At 48.9% G+C, this 21,824-nt stretch overlaps 1 protein-coding gene across 1 annotated transcript in view; it reads left to right on the plus strand.

Annotated features, from left to right (window-relative positions):
- The first annotated feature begins 1,863 nt into the window (after nucleotides 1-1,863).
- Nucleotides 1,864-21,824, plus strand: part of IGF1R (insulin like growth factor 1 receptor) — a 296,305-nt gene continuing 276,344 nt past the window's right edge. Inside the window, exon 1 of the mRNA XM_026510374.4 lies at nucleotides 1,864-2,640. Within this exon, the coding sequence (XP_026366159.1) occupies nucleotides 2,547-2,640 (94 nt within the window). The 5' untranslated portion in view covers nucleotides 1,864-2,546. The remainder of the gene's footprint in view (nucleotides 2,641-21,824) is intronic.

A 21,824-nucleotide genomic window follows, 5' to 3' on the forward strand; every position in this document is an offset into this window, starting at 1 on the left:
AGTCCACGTATTTCAAACTCCTTTCTCCAGCCATTGCTGGGCTGTTTCTCCTTTGAGAACCTGGTCTCCGCAGCATTTATTCATTAGATGGCAGTCCTAGGGCAGTCTCGCTTTGGGGAAACCGCTCCTTGGTCACATTCAAGAAAACCACCAAGGAGACCTGGAATTGGTGCTGGTTTCTAGTCACTTACGTAGCAAACGAAACTAGAGAGACGTGCTCGGGAGGACCCCAGGCAGGTGCGGATGGGTTTCCGCAGTGACCACTGATCGCGCGTGTGTGCGGCACGCTGCAGGGTCCCGACACCAGCCGGGAGACCCGTACAGCCCGGGCCCCGGTCTTGGCCCCCCACCCAATCCTCAGGAGCCCTTCGGACACGCCCCCCCCTCCCCCCCCCCCCCCCCCCGGCCTCCGGGGCCCCGCAGTCCCGCACTGTGCACGCGCCTCGGCCGCTCCCCGCAGCCGCCCACGTGGTGGAGCCCGGAGCCGCGTGAGGCCTCGAGGAGCGCCCAGGGCGGGCCGCGGGTCGTGGAGGCCCGGCCAGCGCGACCCAGCCTGGCCAGCCCCCTGCCCGGGCCCCCACATTTCCTTTCCCGGAGGGAGGCGACACTCCGCCGGCCGGCCCTCCCCGGCGCCTGCCGCGCCCCCTGGCGGCCGCCGCGGGGACGCGCCCTGGGCACGCGGGGCAGCCTGTCTGGGCCCCCCTTCCCCGGCTCGGGGCCCGCGGCGGGCGGCGGGCCGTCTCCCCTCGCGCCCCTGAGCCAAGCCACGCGGGCCGCGCCCTTCCCCTTCAGCTCCCCGCAAGCTCCAGAACTCCGGGCTGCCTGGTCGCGAGGCCGCGGCCGTCCCAGCCTTGCGTGAAAGTGCCTGCCTTAGTAGCTTGGGGGTCTCCTTTCTCCCAGGTGTGCCCCTCCCGCCACATTCGGGCTTTCTAGCACGCTGTGAAAAAAATGCCGCATGCACGCACTTATTTATTTATTTTGCAACAGCTGCAAGAAACAATGAAGCTTTTCAAGAACCGAGGAAACGCGCTTTCCAGCCGTGCTGTTGTTTTCAATGAACCTCTCCGGCCCCGCACTGCCCGCTCACCCCGCCCCCTCCGCCCCCTCCCCTCCTCCCCTCTTCTCTCCAGCCAGCCCCTCCGCCGAGCCCGGGCCGGCGCCGGGGGCATTGTTTTTGGAGTCTTGCGGGAGGGGAGGGCGCGTGCAGGGTGGCCGGCGCAGTGCGGGTGGGGGCGAGAGCGTGTGGGCGCGCGCGCGCGTGTGCCGGCGCGGGCGGGGGGCGGGGGCGGTGCCTCGCAGCCTTGCACCCCACGCCCCGGCTCCGCTCCGCACGTCCCTAGAATCCCGGGCTCCGGCTCTTGGCGCGCGCCGGCCTGGGCCGGGCCCTCGGCGCGCCGCGGCTGCGGCTGTGGCCGCTCCAGTGTGCGCGCGGGCGCGTGTGCGCGGCCCCGAGAGCTCGCGCGCGCGAGCCCCCAGTGTGTGGCAGCGGTGGCGGCAGCGGCGCGGCGAGGCTGAGGCTCTTGTTTACCAGCATTAACTCCGCTGAGCGGAAAAAAAAAAAAAAAAAAAAAAAAAGGAAAAAACCCGAGGAGGAGCGAGCGCACCAGGCGAACTCAAGAGAGGCGAGCGAGCGAGAGGGACGCAGCCAGCGAGCCTGCCCCCGGCGCGCCCGTGCCCGGCGCTTGCAGACCCTCGGCCCCGCTCCCCGGGCCCTCCACGCCCCTCCCGCGCGAGGGGAGCTCCACGGCGCGTTGCGCGCCTCGGCTTTGACCTTCAGCGAGCCGGAGCCCCCGCGCGCGGAGCCGGCGGCGGCGGGCGGGGGCCGGGCGGGGGCCGGCGCGGAGCCCGGGCGGCGCGGCGGGAGTGCTGAGCGCGGCGCGGCCGGCCCGCCGCTTTGTGTGTGTTCTGGATTTGGGAAGGAGCTCGCGGCGGCGGCGGCGGCGGCGCTGAGGGAGGAGGCGGCGGCGAGCGGAGCTCGGAGGAGGAGGAGGAGGGGGAGCCGCTCATTCATTTTTACTCCGCATTTCTGCCCCTGGCCGGCCTCGCCCGCGACCCGGACTTCGGGGCAATCTTGCGAACTGCGTCGCGCCCTCCAGCCGCGGAGGCTCGGGTGTCGGACAGCCTCCCCCTCTGCCTGGGGTCGGGTTTGTTTTTCTTCGCCGAGACGAATTTGGGCTTTGCCCCCTTTCTGTGCAGTTTTCCCCCCCTCCTGCCTCTCTGGGTTTGAAAATGGAGGCCGACGACGCCGACAGCCCGCCCCGGCGCGCCTCGGGTTCCCGACTCCGCCGAGCCCTGGGCCGAGGCTGCCGGCGCTGAGGGGCCGCCCCGCGCCGCCGCCCGCCCGCTCCGCGCACCCGGAGGGTCCCTGGCCGGCGCCGCCTTTGGAGTATTGTTTCCTTCGCCCTGTTTTCGGAGGGGGCGAAGACTGAGTTTGAGACTTTTTCTTTTTCTTTCCCGTTTTTTTTCCTTTTTTTTCTTTTCTTTTTTCTTTCTTTCTTTTTTTTTTTTTTTTTTGAGAGACGGGAATTTCGTCCCAAATAAAAGGAATGAAGTCTGGCTCCGGAGGAGGGTCCCCGACCTCGCTGTGGGGGCTCCTGTTTTTCTCCGCCGCGCTCTCGCTCTGGCCGACGAGTGGAGAAAGTGAGTATGTGCCCGCCGCCCGCGGCCACTGCGGGAACTTTTCCTCCGAGGGGCTGCGCCCTGTTTGCGAAACCCGAGTTGCCATCCTCGCAGCTGTCGGGCCCCCGGGCTCGGGAGCGGCGGGGCGGGGTGCGGAGGGGCTCGGCCGGAGGGCCGGAGCGGCCCCGGGGCCCCAGCTCAGCGTACCCTCGCGCGGGAAGGGCCTCGGGGGGGTTTCTCTTTACGTTGTCCCGAGAGCCCTGCCCCGCGGGCCGGTTGTTTTGGGCGGCGCTCATTCCCCTGCGGCCGTGCCCGCGCTGGGACTCCGTCGGGGAAGTTCGCGCCGGGCCGGGCCCCGCCACCCACACCTCGCCCCCCTACCCTCGCGGGCCACTCCGCACAGAAAGCCGGCCCCTGCACGGCGCGCAGACGGCGGTGACAGCTCCCCCAGCCGCGCGGGGCCCTAGCTGCTGGGGCAGACACGGTGCCCGGGGGCGGGGATCGGGGAGCCCACCGGCCGTGGCGTTCCAGGGGGAGGCGCCCGGCGGAGAGGCCCCGCAGCAGGACACGTTTCCAAACCTCCCAGCGCGGCGTCTTGTCGCCAACGCGCTTAGCCCTTTGGGCGATTTGGGATCCTGGCCTTTGCCTTCCCGTCACTTTCGCCCGCTCTTCGGCGGGTTACCTGTCCCAGACTGCTCTGTGCCGCCCAGGGGTTGGGGGAACGGTCCCGCTTAGCAACCCCCCCCTCCCCTGGAAATCTGCAAGGTCGGGGGCTCTGCATCAGTTAGGCTTTTCCGGCGAGCGCGTCTGGGCCACGAGTTCAGAGGGTTCTGGGACTTTGTTCGACCCACTTGCTCTCCGGCGGTAGGCTCCTCTCCTCCTGGCGGGGCTGGGGGGTGGTCTGGCAGCATCCGACTGTGCGGGAGTGGGTGTGTGGTCCGAGTCGACGTGTATTTCCACACACGTGCTCGCAACGCGGGGCTGTAGCTGCCGCCACACGGCCAATCGGGGACACCTAGGTGCCTCGCCCTGGCGGGAGGTGTCGTGCGCCGCGGTTTCAGGAGCGCCAGGGTCTGTGGCGGGGGAGGTGGGCGGGAGGGTGTTTTGTTTTGCAAGCGCAGAGCCCTCGCCTTGGTTTTGTGGCCGGAGTTGTGTGGCACTACCTCCCCCCCACCCCGCACTTCCTTTGTACAAAGTTAATAAGCAATATCGCTCCACGCTCGCTATCGCTTGCAATCTGATAGCTTTTGTTTTGGTAGCGTCGGGTAAGGGTAGGGAAGTGCGAGGAGGAGGGAGGGAGGGAGAGCTTAGGGCCCTACGGTGTGTGGAGGGAGGCGAGGGAGGGGGTTCCATACTCAGAAAATTGAAGCGTGGTTTACTGTCATATTCGCGATGTAGGGTAATTTGAACACGATTAAAGTTTAAATGCAGTCGGAGAACTGGGGCTGGGAACGGTGAGGGCGTGTTGGTGAGTAATGTTTGCCGAGGGTATGCAGGTGGTGCCAATTAACTTAGAAAAATCACGACCGAGCCTTGAAGAGTGAGGGGGAGAATCAGGAGGCGGGGGGAGGGGGGTCTGGCCCCATCACGGGGGCGATTCGGAAAGGCTATTTGTGTAAACAAACCCAAACCCTTCTTAAGTGTCTTGTAAGAAATGAATCCATGATGGAGTAACAGGAGATTTTTAAAGAATTAGTGTTTACTACATGGAGTAAGTCGCAGATTGAGGCCGGACCTTCCACAAATCTGAGCTCTCCTGCTCTTTGTTTTCTAAACTTTCAGCTCACTGGATTGGACGAAAGGCTTTCGGCTCCCTTCTAAGGATTACAGATGGTGTTTGGGGGGGACAGAAGAGGGTTTCTAGCCTCTAAAAGCTAAATACAGTTTACAAGACACAGGAGAGCTAATCCATTTTTTTATGGCATGCTACTGAAGTGTGTAATGTCTCTAGTTTTATTATTTAACGTTAGTAAGTTCTGAAATTCACAACAGCAGTGATGGCCTTGCTTCTTGAGGAAGGAGTCGGGCATTTTAAAATAGGATGTCTTGTTTGGAGCGATCTTCATGAAAAATACTCATTGTGAAAGGCAGCTCTTTCTTGAGAAAACAGGAGAAGGGGCATTTTTCATGATACTGAGAGACCAAAGTTTTTCTCAAGGATCCCTCGAAAATTGTTGGTTCCTGAAAAAACTGATGGATGGCCAGAAGGCACCCAGGCTTCTGATTTGGTTTGTCGAAGTCCTTACTCAGTGTCTGCTCCTTCCCACAGCTTGGACGTTTTCAGGAGAAAATGATAAGCTCAGTGTCAGCATGTGTTCACTTTTTAGTCTGAAAGATGCTAGAAGACTTAACTCTGATGGAAATAAACTGAATCCCATCAGAGAGATAGGCGGTTCTTTTGGCTGTCTAGTATAGTGATAAAAATTGGGATGGTGTTGGTTCCTATTGTGTTGGCATATTTAAGGATTAGTGTTTACTCTTTGAACACTGAAACCTATAGCAGGAGGGTGATTTTCTTTTAAATCTTTAACTGAAAAGATTTAGAACTTTCTGAGGCAGACGAAGTCATGCAAATGCGTTTGTTTTGTATCAAAATAAATGCATCTAAATAAGGGAGTCTGGGAAGTTATGAGTGATAGATCATCTGATGGCTGCTTCTTCCTCTTTATAAAGATCCACATGCACTCCAAACATATTGTGGCCATCTCATTAAAAGGACTCAGTCCTCTTTCTGCCCCAGGCACAGTCATATCCTATTGTCAGAGAAATATAGGTATGTGAAAGGTTGGTGTTTAAAGAAGTCGGTGTTTTATTACCAGAGGAAGAGCCCAGAATAAGAAGTTTGGAAAGAACCTAAATAGCAAATTATAGTGTAGACTCTCGGGAGGGAACTCGCAAGTAAATGGTACTTTTGAGTAGGGATGGGGTGTGGGTCAGGATTTGAAGTTTAAAAGGTTGTATGTTTGATTTGTCAGAAGGATTAGAAAAATCCAGCCTTAAGAAATATGCCAAGGTTGACTGGAAGAACCTTAAAAACAAGTGCTAAGTGAAAGAAGTCAGTCACAAAAGACCACATATTGTATGATTCCATTTATATGAAGCCCAGAATAAGCAAATCCATAGAGACTGAAGTAAAGTAGTGGTTGTGTGTGTGTTGGGGGGCGGGGGGGAGGGAACAGGGAGTGACTGTTAATGGGTATGGGGTTTCTTTTGGGGGCGATGAAAATGTTCTAAAATTAGATTGTGGTGATGGTTGTACAACTCCAAATGTACTAAAAACCATCGAATTGTACACTTTAAATTAGTGACTTTTAGGGCATGCGAATTATATCCCAATAAACCTGTTTTTTTGTTTTTGTTTTTTTTTGGTAAGAGCTATGCAAAGGTCGACAAGAATGCATTCTGTTCCTTTGAACGTAGAGATTAGATTAAAATTATTAAGTAAATTTGTCCAGCAGGTTGCTGTCTGTCTCTTTTTTATTTGCGGAGTTTTTCAGACCCATGCCTTACAGCAGTGCAACACACCGATGACTGACGCAGTATCAGCAGCGGGCTTCAGTGCCACAGGAGAAATGGACAAGGAAAAAAAAAATCTCACATAGCTCAAGTTAAGGATTAGGGGGTTGGATTAAAGAAACACAAATGCTAGTGAAAGTCAGATTTGTGAGAGGAAAATCCTCCACTGCATCTGAAACGAAGTTGGTTTTTCCAAGATTAAAGTTTAGGAGCCAAGTCTGGATGGCTTTTTTGTATTTCCAGTTTTCTTACATATGTTTTCCAACAAAGAAATAATGTACTGTTTTAAGGTGGTAAAGAATTTCCACTTTCTTTTTTTGACATCCCATATTAACTACTCTCGTAGTAAAGACAGTGGATGAATATGGTGGGTTTTTCTTTGTTGCTTATTTTATTTTTTAAAGAGCTCCAGAATCTGGGCAGGAAACAAAATCTTTGTAAGGGATAGCAGAGGTTGCAGGCATACAGTAATTTTTTTTAAATTTAAAGTTTCTTATGGAACAAAAGATTTTAAAATATAGCAAAGGCATTTTTGTTTTTGAACTGTTATGCCTTTTTCCAGGTTTACCTTGCCCTTTTAATAGGAAAAGTCGTAGAGAATAATTGTTGTTTACATTTGTTTTTGGTCTTTGTCTAAGGCTTAGTTTACTAATAAAAATGTTTCCTGTCCTTATTGTTGCAAGATCAGGGCCATAATGAAAATCAACTGTATCATTTTCACTTGTTGCCTTAGAGTTTTGCCAAGGGGAGCCCCCAAGGGACAGTAGCCTTCTTTTAAATCTGGTTTCATTTGTTTTGTGAAAATGTGCTGTGAGAAGCAACCGAATCCAGCCAGCACTTATTGGGCACCTTCTGTATGAAAGCTGGACCCTATGCTAGGCGATGCATAAGCTTACAAAGAAAGAGGACTTTGCTGTTGTCCTTGGGGCATTTTATAAACTCCTGCATGAAACAAAGTTGCTTGGACATTCAGATCTTTTTTAGACTCAACAGGGGATAGGCAGTTTTCAAATTGAGAGCAAACAGCATTTTAAAGGCTCTTTAAAAACATTTCTGTAGACTTAAGATATGAAATAAACCAGTGTTGCTGAATTGTACCATTTTTGCCACCTTAACGTACTCCCTTGTTCTGCAGTGGCCCGGCAGGCCATGACACATAGGACATACCCATCTTTGCTCAGCCTCGCTGCTTTTTGAGAACATTGGTTATGACAATTGTGATTAAAAGTATGGAGTGTAGCAGTTACGTTTTGCCAAAACTTTAGGACTTACAGGTGTGTGCATGAATGTTGCGCAGTGTGTTTTGAGTTGTAAGGAAGATGGAACTTATTTCAAAACTGTTCTGGATTTACACATTGCTCAGCTTTCTGGAAATTATTAGGAAACGTTCTAAATTGTAAGGCTTTATAATTTAAAAGAACTCGCTGTTTTTAAAGATGAGAAGGGGTGAGAAGAAGATTGAGGAGGCAATTAAATCTTAACTTTTTTTTTTTTTTAGTCCTAAAAAGTAGAAGCCATGTTTCTCTCTAGGTTGTGATTTACTTGGATTTGTTTTCAACACTCATTTAAACATCATACGCAGGGGTATCTGTGCCTGCCAGCCAACTTGCTTTGAACAGCTTTTCTTAGCCATTCTATGACAGGTGCTATCTGAGTCCAAGAGATGCCCTCCTCTCAATTGTACTAAATATATAATGGTTGCACACGTGCTTGGGGTATAGTTTCTCAATTTCTCTGTCTGAGATGTTCTGAAGGAAAATTGTGAACACTCTAAAGACAACAAAGTGAATAATGAATGAAGCACTCTGAACCCCCCGCCCCACTCTTGCAAATGGTGTTTGGCCGCAGATTATCAAGAGGAGGTTGTCCTGTTACTTGCAAAGATATGTTTTGGCTTAAACTTGAGGTGGGGGGTGATGGTACGTGCAACAGTCCCCATGTTTGTGCACATTGAGACTTGTTGACATTTGGGAAGCATAACCGATTTTCAGTATTTGGAAAGATTCAAACTTTGAGATACGTATTACCCCTCCTCTTCCCACCTCCAAGGATCAGTAAAAACTGATTTGTTCTGAGAAAAGGGCAAATGTTTGGTATAAAATGATTAGTAAACAAAGGATCTTGAAAAACGAGTTAGGTTGTTACAGCAATAGATGCATATTTCATTGGCATGACGAAGTTTGTTTCTTTAATTGTTAAATTGTGATGGCCTTTTTTGGGGGCTCAAAATAGTAACAATACCTTTGATTTTGAGTCTTTTGAACTTTTGAAGACTAGGTTGTTTTTGACTTTGAAAGCATCAGTTCTAGTCATGTTGTAAAGTCCCAGACATCAGTTTTGAAGATTTACCTACATTTTTTCAGTTATGCCAGTTTTACATATGGCTTAGGAAATGGGTTCATTTGAAAATCTTAGGGAAATCTTGATATTTCTATACTTGAATTGAGAAATAGTTTTTTTCCCCCTCCGTCAGATTTCTCAGTAAATACACATTGAACACTTACTGGAGTCAGGTCTTTAAGTTTAAAAATTCGTTCTGATACCATAAAATATTTTACGTACATTTTTGAAGGTATGCGTCAAACCGTAGCAATCACTTGCAGTGTTTCTTTAGAACAAGTAAAGAAAAAAAACTAGTAAGCAAGTCTTTCATGTTTCTTTTGTTTTTGTGCCCTGACTACAAAGAATTTTTAAACTTACAGGTTGCTATTCACATTCTGCTGGAACACAAGAGAAAGTAGTTTCTTTTATGATGAGGGACGAATGCCTATGATTGCCATAACTTCTACAATGTATTGTTGCTGTTATTTATGACTGGGAACAGTAAGTAGGGATGCGGGGACTGACTTTATTCTCATATTTATCCTCTCCTTGGTTAGTGCTGGTGATGGCTTACTTTGGCTTACTTGTAACTTGTGCACGGAGCTGAGTGACTTTGCCCACATATGGTGGCTGATGGTCTTACAGCCCATACTTATTTGAAATAGTTTGGTGGCTTCACATGGGGATGCCATGACTGGTGCCACCAAATACTACCGAGAGAGCCATGCCTGCCTTAAATTGCTCATATTATAGTAGTCTGGATTTTTTGTTTTTTAAAGCATTTATATTTCAAGACTTTAGAAGTATTCTGTTTCTGGTCCAGAAGGTTCTTGGCCACAGGGGATGGTTGAAACTTTATTCTTTTATCTCACTCCTCACTCTCTTAGCCCCCTTAACAAGACGGGAATCTACTTCAGTAATAATTATATAATAAAAATGCTATTTGTTCAAAATGGTGTGTGTGTGTGTGTGTGTGTGTGTGTGTGTGTGTTTCCATCCATTCATTCAAATTCTGACAGTTTTAAATACATTGTTGTTTCTGTCTTGTATACTTTTGTATGGCTACTTTCTTTTTAACCTGGCACTAACTTTCTTTGAACCGGCTTTGAGATTACTTGTCAGTTTGGTAATTCAGGTGTATGCATACTGCTGTTTAAATTACTCTTGACGTGGGAGAACAAATCTATTTTGACAGACTTAAAGCATAAATGTTTTGTAGAGCAGAACTTTCAAATTTTCCTGAGATATTTTGGATGCCTACTTTCAGCTTGTCCTCTCCTGTAAAATATAGTCAGTGGATGGTTTGTCTCTCAAATTGTTCAGTGGAAATACATATTTGACTAATGAGACAGCACCAATTTGGGTTAGGCAAATTTTAGTTAATAGCTTTAGTAAATAGTTAAGGAACAGAAGTCTGATGATAATTAGGGAGAGATGAGTTTATGCATAACAGTTTTCCCCGAATTTGAAGTATCTGAGTGACTTTTGATAACTTCCTGGAAAAAAGTAGAAGCCTAGAGAAAGCCAAGGTGTGAGGTCCATGAGCCACCTGGCTGTATCAGGTGGGAAACAGTTTTCTAAGTCATTAGCTTTATTTAGATTGGAAAATCTTCATCAAATGTGCTCAGATTTATCTGTATTGTCCTGAATTTATTCTATCTTCTTTTCGTGGGTCTTGTAATTGTGGGGTAATACACAAGCTCACAGACTCAGGATTTGAAAGAGAAGCACAGATTGCCATGAAAACAAATGAACAAAGAGACCAGTGACAGGGGAAGATCTGCCGTTCAGCTTTCCTTCGCTCTGTTGTCTGAGTTCTGTGGATAATGAGTTCACAGCATATGTTAGGTCGCAACATGGTAAAGTTTGAACGGGAAATTCTTTTGGTATCATCGCTTTACGTGGTTGGGAGATATACTCGGGATTTTCTTTATAACATACCTCTGTAAGATTTCCAACAACGAATGTTGGATCAGGATGGAATTTCTAGTTAAATTTTAGTTCTTCAACCCATTCTTTTCTGGGGACACTGGTTAAATGAATGTTTCCTTTCTACCTCAGTGAGTCCCTTGAAATCACTCAGATATGCTCCTGATTCTGGTTCTACCCTGGTCCAGGCCAGGCTGGCGTCATCTCTCTGAGGAGATGCTCAGTGGGCCCCTGAACTGCTTTGGCCCCTTTGACTTCTGTGCCCTCTCTCCGGTTTGATGGATTGGCCAGCCTCAAATTATCAGCATGTGCCTTTTGTGGTGCTGCCTTGTGGTCCAAGAATCAAGTCCAAGGCTCCTCATACTGGGCTTTGATACACTCTTAGCAAGACTCTGCTGTAGGGATCCTATGTTAGTTCCTGGCGCTCCCCAGCACCCATGCGTTAGCTCTGCGCTCAATAAGCCATGCCATTCCTGTCTCCGTGGTCTTGTTCCTGCTGTGTTCATAGTCTGGAATGTTTTTCCCTTCTGCCGCTCTGCTACCCCCATACCGAATAGTGGGAGGTGCCACTCTAGAGCACAGCAGGGTCACTTGGTTCTGGTTTCTCCTTTGCTGCCAATTAGGACTTTGGCCCTGAACAAGTTATTTAACTTTTTTGAGTCTCAACAGAAATGTAGACACTTAAAGTAACTGGGATGTTTTCTCCTTTTCTCATTAAACAACAACATAAAAATATTGTCTAATATATTTACAAAACTAAAGTCAGAAAAATTGGGGGGGATGGAGTTTTTTATTTTTAAAAATCTCTAGGTTTCGGATCTATAAAGTAGGGACAGGATGATAGCTATCTAAAGATTTTTTATTTGAGAGAAAGAACAGGCGCTTAACTGACTGAGCCACCCAGGCACCCCATGGTTAGTAGTTACCTAAAAGTGGAATGCTAAGTCAGGAAATTAATTTCCCCCAACACCTTTCTATGGTTTTAATAGATCTGAGATGACATTCTTTCATTTCTAACTCAGATTCCTCTTCCTTCATTAAGCTTTTCGGATTACTCTCACTTCTATAGACCCGACTTCCCTCTTACTCCTTCTGAGTTCATAACCACTACTGTGCTGATTAACAGTGGTGATTTGTTTTGTCTTGTACCTGAGCTGTTGTCATTTTATGAGGCTATAGAGAACAGTGGAGCCAAAGAGCCTGCTTTGAATCTCAGCTGCTCAGTAGCTAAGATCTCAGGCAAATTACTTAATCTTCCTGTGTCTCAGTTTCCTTGTCTGTGAAACTGTCATTTTAGTAGAACCTACTTAATACATTTTTATAAAAATTAAGTGAATTAATACATACGTCAAGTGCTTAGAACAGAGGCTGACATACACTAAGCCCCTCAGACTTCAGCTTGTTACTACTCTTATGGATTTGACATTCTTGAACAGAAGTGTTGTTTGGATAGTGCCAAAAATATAGGACACACTAGGTGTTTGACTGCCCTTGTCATTTACATGTGATGAATATAAAGCCTAACCTATAGTAGGTGCTTAATAAATGTTCCACAATGAAACTTAATTTTGTTAAAGTGCTTAACAGGATGCATTTGGCTCATTAAAGCTCAGCAGTATGATTTTACCTTTTTTCAGCAAACAGTGGAAGACCCCTGTAAGTTCACCTTCAAGTTCAGAGATTTGTTCAGTATGCTTTCTCCCCTAAGTCATCCAGTTGTCCATTTCTGCCCGCGACTTTGAAGTGTCCAGTGTTGTGCTTTTCCCACCTCACTAATGCGTAGGCGACACCTAGTGGCCAGAAAAGAAATTCAGCCTCTTTGGTGACTGATTTAACGGAGCTGGTGCCCCAAGGATGGAGATAGCAATCTCCTCCTCCCTCCCGACACCCCTCCTCACTCCCTCCTTCCTTAGATTTTGCCTTCTGGCTTGGTTCCTGGGAACCGATGGCAGGAAAATGCGGGGACTGCAGGCTTCTGTAGAAACCACTGGGATATGGTTTTGGATTAAGATTGCTTATTGTGTCAGACTCCCTTAAGAATTAGCTACAATTAGGGTCTTCCTAAGTGATGTAAACAATTTTGGCAGAGTTGTTGTATCCAGTGTACCTTTCACCATTCAGGATGGAAGATGTTTCTGCAGAACTGTAATAAATAAAAAGTTCTAAAAAATTTCTTTTGCGATTAGAGATTAAAAACAACAACCCTGCTAATTCATTTTGAAAAATAAAGCAAGACTTACTTCCCATTGTGCTATTGAAGTATGTGGTAACACCTTAATTATCATTCTTACAGGTGTTGCCTTGGGCAATTTTATGTAGCTAGGAAGCTCACCAGGATTCCTAATGGAGAACAGACACTTGGGTCCTGGTGTCAGGTCGCACATCAGGGGTAGTTTGTTAGGTATTTTTCTGCATTTGGTTTCATGCGTTTTTGGTATTTTGAGAATGCACTTTCTCACTTCCTTAGCTGAGATGACACTTAGTGTATAGGTGGTTATTCCCCTTTACTTCTCGAAAGTTTTAGACTCGTTTCCCCGTGATAGCTTTTTATTATTTTTCATTTGGAAACCATTTCTTTGGCCATCTGAGAGGACTGCAACATGCCATCATCTCAGAAGTTTTGAACCACTCCTTCCGTTCTTTCTCAGACAGGCTGTACTCATTCAAGTCTCTTTGCCTTGGTGAATAGAAGCCCCTCTGCCTAAAACAACCTTGTTACCAGTTTGCCCTCTGGAAAGCTTCTGTAAGCTTTAGCTATGATTTTGCCCTCCCTGATGGCCTTGATTGTGCATGCGGGGTGGTCCTGTGACACTCCGTAGCTCTGCTAGCACATTGCTCCCATATTCTTTCTCCCAGTGGCTGGGGAGGGGAACGGTGGTAGCTTGGTTGTCTTTGAATTCCCGGGATATGGCCTGGTGCCTGGCACATAGGAAGACCTCAAACAGAAGACTTCTTAGGGGGGTAGATCCCCTCTCGCCTCAGCCTCTCATTCACTTGGAAGTACTCTTTACAACGAAGTCATCGTCATCTTTTCGTTATAGCTTTGCCAGCAGAAACATTTTACTGTGCTAGTCACTGCTATGTAGAACTTGGAAGCAATAAGATTATCTTTAAAATCATTCTTTTGGGGCGCCTGGGTGGCTCAGTCAGTTAAGCGTCCGACTCTTGATTTCAGCTTAGGTCATGATCTCAGGGTCATGAGATCGAGCCCCCCATCTGGGCTCTGCTTCACATTGGCTCTCCCTCTCCCTCCTGTTCTCACTCTCTCTCTCTCTCAAATAAAAATAAATAAATCTTAAAAAAAATATAAAATCATTCTTTCATCAGGCTTTCTGCACATTGAGGTGAACAAAAATCTTAAAACTACTGGAAAGGCTATTTGTGAGTCCAGCCCTGTGGCAAATCTGCCCCATCCCTGTGGAGGGAGGCCTTGTTCCATAAGTTAGGATAGGATTTAGTGAGTCATTCATCACCACCCGTTGTTGGTAGTGGGCCACATGTAAACCATGGTGGTGCCGGGTGCATGGCAGGCGGTCAGGCTGGACTCGGCTGTGCTGTGGTCCGGGCCTGGCCTGATGCGGACAACCTGGGTGGAGTCTTGGGGCCAGGTGGATGCCCCCTCCTCTACAGCTGCTGGCTGCTTGCTCTTGCTCTCCTGAATCACAGGGCCAGCCTAGGTCATTTCTCAGGACCTTTATAGCCTTCAGATCCCAAGATGTGAGAAAGAGCTGGAGTTCGTTGGAAGGTCTGGTTGGAACCAGCAGAAATACTGTGAACAGACATTTGCTTATATTTCTTGCATCTGTTTCTTGGTGAGGCCAGTAAGCTTTTGCCTTGGATCCTGACAGGGACAGCAGCCAATCGTAAAGGCCCCTCATCTTGAGTGCCCCCTCTCCTTTTGGGCTTTGGCCGGGGCCTTCGATTGGCCTCACTGTGGAACCACTGAAGGTGCAGTCAGCTCCCTGACCCCTAGCCCCGGAAGTTGACTCATCTAGGATGGTGTGAAGAGGACTCCTGAAACTAATTAACACCTAAGAAATTACCCTTAACAGCTTCATGCTCCTGAGGAGAGTGGTGAGGTGGGATATTTCTTCCAGAAAATGTAAACATAATCATTTGAACCTGGCATGTTAATTTCAAGCGTACCTTGTAAAAAAGTGTCTTGTAAAATTGCCATGTGAATGTTGAACAGGGTGGATGTGAACTCACCAGGACAAGCCGGTACAGCTCCCGCCTTTCATCTGCCCGTGTCAGTGGGGTTTGCGTGTGCGGAGCACTGCCTTTGAAGCCCCGTCTCCTCAAACGCCTCCCTGCTTCCCTCTCTCCCATGCAGGGGGGCACGTTGGGAAGGGAGCTGTGGGCCCCGTGTCCCCATCTGTAGCTTGGGGTATTTGGGATGATGTGAGGATTAGCAGTAATGTAGCTGAGACGCCCAGCAGAACCGGCAGCTCGTAAGCATCCGACAAAGACATGTTTTTGTCTGTGTCCTTTCCATAGGCCATGGTGGCCCTGCTGGCCTCTCGTCGGGGCTCCCGCAGTCCCGTTCTCTTCCCAGCCCCAGGAAACATTGCTCGAGGGTGGGCCTCCTTTCCCTTATATACTGTGCAGTTTTAAACTCATGAGGTTCGAGACTCCGCTCAGCCTCTGGAACCACTAACAGGCTGCATCGCTGAGTTAACCGGGCTGGCTCCCGTGGATCCTTGCATTCAAGGTTCTATCCCATCTAAAGAGGAGAGGAGGCGCCTGGCCGGCTCAGTCGGTTAAGCACGTGATTCTTGACTTCGGCTCAGGTCACAATTTCAGGGTCCTGGGATTGAGCCCTGCCTTGGGTTCCACACTCAGTGTGGAGTCTGCCTGTTTCTCTCCCTCTGTTCCTCCTCCTCCCCACCTCATGCTCTCATTCGAATAAATAAAATCTCAAAAAAAAAAAAAAAACACAACGAAGAGGAGAGGTACAAGGTGGGCAGTGGGGAGGTTGCAAAGCCCTGTTTGTGACGTCAAGGCCTTCAATGGCCTCAGCTCCTCTGAGAGCCCATGGAAAATGTGTACTACTTTCTCTGTCCTCAAGGGGCTTACTCTCCAGTTGGGGACCGTCAAACTCTGGTGAATGGTCCCAGGCACATGTGTTCAGTGCTTAGTTATGGCAGCTGACTAAGGCTGTGGGGAAATGTGTGAGCCGCAGGGGTGGGGTCGTTGAGCTACTGAGGAACTTGAGAGGGCTTTAGGGAATCTCAGGGTTCCAGGGGACAGCACTCCAGGAGGGCAGGGCCCGCGGGGGCTGTGGTGGCAGTGCACACTGAGGGGGTGGACCTGGGCCTTAGAACCAAGTGCAGAACCAAGTGCACCCACAAAGGGACTCAGCGATGGGTAGAGAGTGGGGAGCTTTGAAGCCTTTTGAGCACTGGAGCAGACTGGTGGAATGGTGCTGGGGAGGCTGCTCTGGCCTCTTGATGGGGTCAGTGTTGGGGGGGACCCCAGAGGAGCAGCCTCCAGGGAGGGAGTTCACACAGCAGAGCCCTTTGGAAACTGCTGCCCTGGACTTCAGAGAAGCTCCCGTGGAGGAGCACGTGCGTTGATCGGGGGCATCAGGGGTACCCGGCAAGGTTAAGGACCGGTGCTACACTGTGGGAGTCATACGGCCTCCAGACATCCTCTCAAAGCGAAACCTTTCCAGGCGAGCGCTCTCACGTTCATCTCCAGGGCGCTGCTTTCTAACTTTTTAAGGGAAGCCAGGTGAGAGGTGAGCCTTGTTTCCATCTGAGCCGGGTCGGGTGGACCTGAGTCGGCTCTGGCCTTGGCTTCCTGGGGTTGGGATGGACCGGGAGGGGCCCGTACCCTCCCCTGCCCCTCGCCCCCCGCCCCCCACATTGCTGGCAGATCTTACAGGGCTGTTTCCAACCCTCACCGCACAGGCTGAGAGGAATGAGGAATGATTTGTTTCAAAGAGGATGCCAACTTTGCGTCCAGGTCTGGGCTTTGCTACTGGTGTTTTTAACTCCTGTTGATTTATGTCTTTAACTTGACTGGGCACATTGTAGCTCTCGATGAGAAGCAATCGCCAGTCCTTAGTCCGCAATCGGCGTGCGGAGATTCGTGCTGCGTGTTCAACCCAGCTGTTTTCACTGGACAAGTAGCATCACAACGCGGTAATGCAGGAGGCTTCCTGGGAGGGTGACATCATGTGGCCCGGGGGACTTGGTATTACTTTTCTGCTATCAGGATCGTGAATTCTGAATTTTAAATCATCTTCTGCCTGTTTGAGCAAGTAGAGCCCAAGTATCTCAACTGGTCTGTGTTTTCTTCATCTGGAAAGCGGGCCTTCTGCCATGTCCCAGATGCTTTCTCCCCCTGGTCGAGGCTGATGGTCCAGGTTCCATTTTGAGATTTGAATTAGAGCTTGGAAGCTCTCCAGACAAGAAGTCTACAGCTGTGCTCTTCCTGGGACACCTGGTGTACCGTCTCTGCCCCAGCTTTCTCATCTGTAAAATGGGAGATGATAAGGACACCCATCTCGGAGGACAGTTACAAGTGTTCATGAGTGAATACGCATCAGTCCCTTAGAACAGAGTGTCTGCCATGACCATGAGGGGTTGGCCGTTACTATCATTAAGATGGAGGGCTTACACATTAGAATTTGTTTACTTAAAATCGATGCCCTCCTGGGTGTGTATGATTCCTCTGTTTTGCTCTTACTACATTTGCCTTTTCTTTTTTTTTTTTTTTTAAAGATTTTATTTATTTATTCGACAGAGATAGAGACAGCCAGCGAGAGAGGGAACACAAGCAGGGGGAGTGGGAGAGGAAGAAGCAGGCTCATAGCGGAGGAGCCTGATGCGGGGCTCGATCCCATAACGCCGGGATCATGCCCTGAGCCGAAGGCAGACGCTTAACCACTGTGCCACCCAGGCGCCCCTACATTTGCCTTTTTTTTTTTTTTTTTTTATTTGACAGAGATAGAGACAGCCAGCGAGAGAGGGAACACAAGCAGGGGGAGTGGGAGAGGAAGAAGCAGGCTCATAGCAGAAGAGCCTGATGTGGGGCTCGATCCCATAACTCTGGGATCACGCCCTGAGCCAAAGGCAGATGCTTAACCGCTGTGCCACCCAGGTGCCCCTACATTTGCCTTTTCTGACCTTGACCTTAAGGCTCTCTCTGTAGCTTTGTTACACCTAGAGGCGTTTCAGAAGTTTCTGTCCAGCTCTCTGTCTCTGGGAAATGACCTCCGTCCCTTGAGTTTCTCTCTCCTCCTGATGCCCTTCTGCCTCTGTGGAAGGGCGTGAAACATTCTCCTCTAGGAGAGGGATTATTTGGATCCCCAAAAAGCCCATGTGTCAGGCCAAATGACAGAGATGAGTCATTCACATGGTAGTGTGAACGGTGTACTTCCCAGCACTCTTCCTGCCTCAGGGACAGCCAGGTAATTAGGGGTCAGGTGGCCTTCTAGGGAAGAACCAGGTCTGCCTGGTCAAGGGCATGAGTAGTTAGGGCTGAGAGTGCTATCCCCAGGCAAAATTTAGGTCACAGGGTCTGAAAAGCACGAATGTATGTATACAGAAACACTAATTAAAATATTTTAGATTGAAAGTGGGGAAAATTGAGAATCTATGCCCCTTTTTGGTCGAGGGCTGCTTGCAGAGATGGGAGTCCCCAGAGTCGGGGGCCTGGGACTGCCAGAGAAGGTTGTAGTCAGGGGGGTGGGAAGCCAGCTGCAGAAATGACCCCTGGTGGGGTGCCTGGGTGGCTCAGTCAGTTAGGCGTCTGACTCTTGATTTCGGCTCAGGTCATGATCTCAGGGTCATGAGATCAAGCCTTGTGTCAGGCTCCGTGCTGGTCATGGAATCTGCTTAAGATTCTCTCTCTCCCTCTGCCCCTCCTCCTGCTCACTTGCTCATGTGCCTGCTCTCTCTCTCTCTCTAAAAAAAAAAAAAAAAAAAGGAAAAAGAAAAGAAATGGTACCTGGTTAATAAATGTTTTGCGGGAGAGCCCTCCTCTGGAACAGTGAGAAGGAACTGCTCTTTTGCTCTGCATCCTTGGCTTATATAGGGTCTCTGCTTCCCAGCATTGGGATTCAGGTGTAGTCTTCTCTCAGGAGTTCCTTAGGTGGGCTTGGGTGGTCTTGCTAGGGGGCCATCATCTACGGTGATGTTTCCAAGGGAAATGTATTTTGAATCCAAACCACTTAATCAACTTAATGAACTCAACGTAAGCGATGGTTCTTTTCTTTTGTGAGAAAAGCTCTCTGAGGAGGAGGAGTTAATGCCTTTGGTTTAAAACTTATTTCTTATATGCACATGAAAAGATGCTCAACATTACTCTATCAGTAGGGAAATGCAAATCAAAGCCACAATGAGATACCACTTCACACCCATTAGGGCAGCGATGGTCAAAAAATTGAAAATAACAAGTGTTGGCAAGGATATGAAGAAATGGGAACCCTTGTGCATTGCTGCTGGGAATGTAAATACAGTAGTCACTGTGGAAAACGATATGGCGGTTCCTCAAAAAATTACATGGAGAATTGCAATCTTATCCAGCAACCTTACTTTAGTATATACCCCAAAGAATTGAAAGCACAAAGCTGAATAGATGGTTGCATACCCATGGTCATAGCAGCAAATAACAATTTGCAGTGGCCAAAATGCGGAAGGAACCCGAGTGTCCGTCAGTGGTGGAATGGTTAAGTAGAATGTGGCATATACACACAATGGAATATTATGCAGCCTTAAAAAGGAAGGAGATTCAGATAAAGGCTACAGCTTGGATGAACCTTGAGGACATCCTGCTAAGTGAAATAAGCTAGTCATGAAAAACCAAATACTGTATCATTCCACTTACCTGAGGTGTCTGGAGTCGTCAGATTTATACAGACAGACAGTAGAATGGCAGTTGCCAGGGACCGAGGGGAGCGGCAAAGGGGAACTTAGTTTCTGATGGGTTCAGAGTTTTAACTTTGCAAGATGAAGAGTTCCGTGGTGGATGGTGATGGTGGTCATGCAACGGTGTAAATGTACTTTTGGATGCTGAATTGTGCGCTTTAAAATGGCCAGAATGGTAAATTTTATGTTGTATTTATTTTACTACAATAGAGAAAATACCTTATTTCTTGATTGATTCAACTGTGAGCATATACCGTGTGGGACAGGGTCCGGGAGGAGGGGACAGATTTGGGAAGACCAACTCCTGCCCAGGATGGCCATGGGGGCGGGGGCAAGCTGGGGGTGTTGCAGGTGTTACGGGAGCACAGTAGAGGACATGTGAGGTCAGGGGAGGCCTCACCCAAAAGAAACGTGGATTTGGGCTGAGTCACCGGGGATGGGCTTGTTTTCCATAATGAGAGAGTATCGCAGATAATGTTTTCCTTTCAGGGAAAGTAAGTCAGGAGTCAGACTTTCGTGCCGTCTAGTCACAAATGAAATTTATTACTAATCAGCCATGTGATGTGTAATTGCTTTTCATTTCCTTATTTTTCCAGAAGAGAGATTTGTTTAGATATTTGGTTCCCTCACTGATTACACTGGAAGTTTTTCATTTGTATTGACAGCTCAATTTTTTTTATTGTGCATTGACTCCCCCATTACATAGGGAGCCCCGAAGGAAAGGGATTGACCTCTGTAGGCAAAAATGGGAGCATCTCAAAAGAAGAGAAGAACCAGAGCCAGAGCCTGACAGAGGGAGACACTGAGGCTCTAAGAGGCATGTTGCTGAATGGCATAGGGTGTGTGGTACATGCCGAAGCCCAGGTCTGTCTGTCCGTCCACCATTCCAGCAGATACTCTTGGGGCTGGTTCTTTGTACTGGGTTGTCACCCTCCAGTTTAACCGGGAGTCAGGGCTCAGGCCTGGACCTGCTCTATTCTGGCAAGACTGGGAGGTAGCCGAGCTTGTCTGGCTACAAGAGGAGTTTTCTCCTCCCCACTCAGAGTAGCAGCCTCTTGGTCTGGGCTCTGTGGGAGGGAGGAAGCTGGCTGCCAATGGGTCTGGACATTGGACTGGCATTTCCCCTGCCCCCATCATAGGGGCCATCCTCACGACCTCATCTAAACCTAATCAACTCACCCCACTACCATCCATTGGGGGTCAGGGCTGCAGCATAATGGCGGAGGAATGAGCTTTAGCTAACGCTTCTGAAGACTCTGTTTATATATAAATTCTTGGCCAATTTTGAGAGTTGGTTACAGATGAATTTTGAACAATTCAGTGGAGTCCAGTACCTAAAAGTCCGTGTTTTCAAAATGGCACTAAGCACATTTGCCTTCTGGTGATCCAGTCATGTGCTTGAAATGTATGGTTTGTCTTCTCTGTAGCCCGTTGCTTTTCTTAAAGTGAATACTACTTGGGAGGAATACAATTACTGGGAAATCTCACAGGAAATGACCCCATTTCCCCCATTTTTGGACAAAGAAGTTGCTGCTTTTAAACTCTGCAGTAGCTGCATGGAGGAGAATTACACTCCAGAACAGCTTAACTTTGAGTTTTTGAAAGCTCAGTTCCTTGGTGAGCACACACCTATTGGATGTATGGAATTCAGTTCAAAGGCGCTCATCTCAACTTCCCCAGGGTCTATTTTGTAAACCCGACTCCCGCATAGTGGGTTGGGGGGGTGGGAGGGGGTCCGCGGAGGACTGCAGCCCACTGCAGCGTGCTTGGTTGGTACTTCCCTTCGCGGCAGATCCAGAAGGCTGGGGAGGCGATTGTTAATTGTTTATAAGCATTAACTGTTTACAAGTCATACTTGCTATTTTAAATCAGACCCTGCTATTATGTTGTTGTGTTTTTGTTCACAGCTGAGTTTTAAGCTGGGTAGGATTTAATGGTGAGTCACTCCCATGACGGTAAAATCAGTATCGATCAAGCCTTCTTGTTAATCCTGCAAGCAGTTTAGAGACGGATAAAGACAGTCTTAAGGCTTCTGCCCGCGAGGATCCCTGCGTCTGGGTTGCTGCCGACAGGCTGGGCTTTCTTAGGGCGGCGTTAGCCCCTTTTACCCGCGGACCTGGAACCTGCAAGGAGCGTTGAATGTGCTTCTTGGAGCCCCCTCTGCCTGGAAATAGGGTGGGATCAAATGAAGGGTCTATAAGCCCATGTGAAGTTTTCCCCTCCTCTTTCCTCCCTGAGCTGCACCCCCACTATCATTTGAATATTCAGTGAACGTGTGTCAGTTAGCTGTGAGGAATTCATGATCTTTTTTTTTTTTTTTTTTTTTTTTAACCGCCCTGGGCTCTGAATAGAGGAGGTCTGATTTGCCACCTTTTCCTAGTCTGGCTCCAGAAGTTCTCCTGAGGGTCATGTGTGCACGGCTGGTGCTGTGGATTCTTCTCAGCTTGTAGAGAAAGTTTGGGGGCGAGGAGTGTGATGGCAGCATGACAGCAGCAGGAACTCCTGGACCCCCTTCCCTTGCCTCTGGGAACTCCACCCCGAATCCCCTGAGGGCCGTGGGCA

This window comes from Ursus arctos, unplaced genomic scaffold, assembly GCF_023065955.2.
Source record: "Ursus arctos isolate Adak ecotype North America unplaced genomic scaffold, UrsArc2.0 scaffold_28, whole genome shotgun sequence".
NCBI lineage: Eukaryota > Metazoa > Chordata > Mammalia > Carnivora > Ursidae > Ursus > Ursus arctos.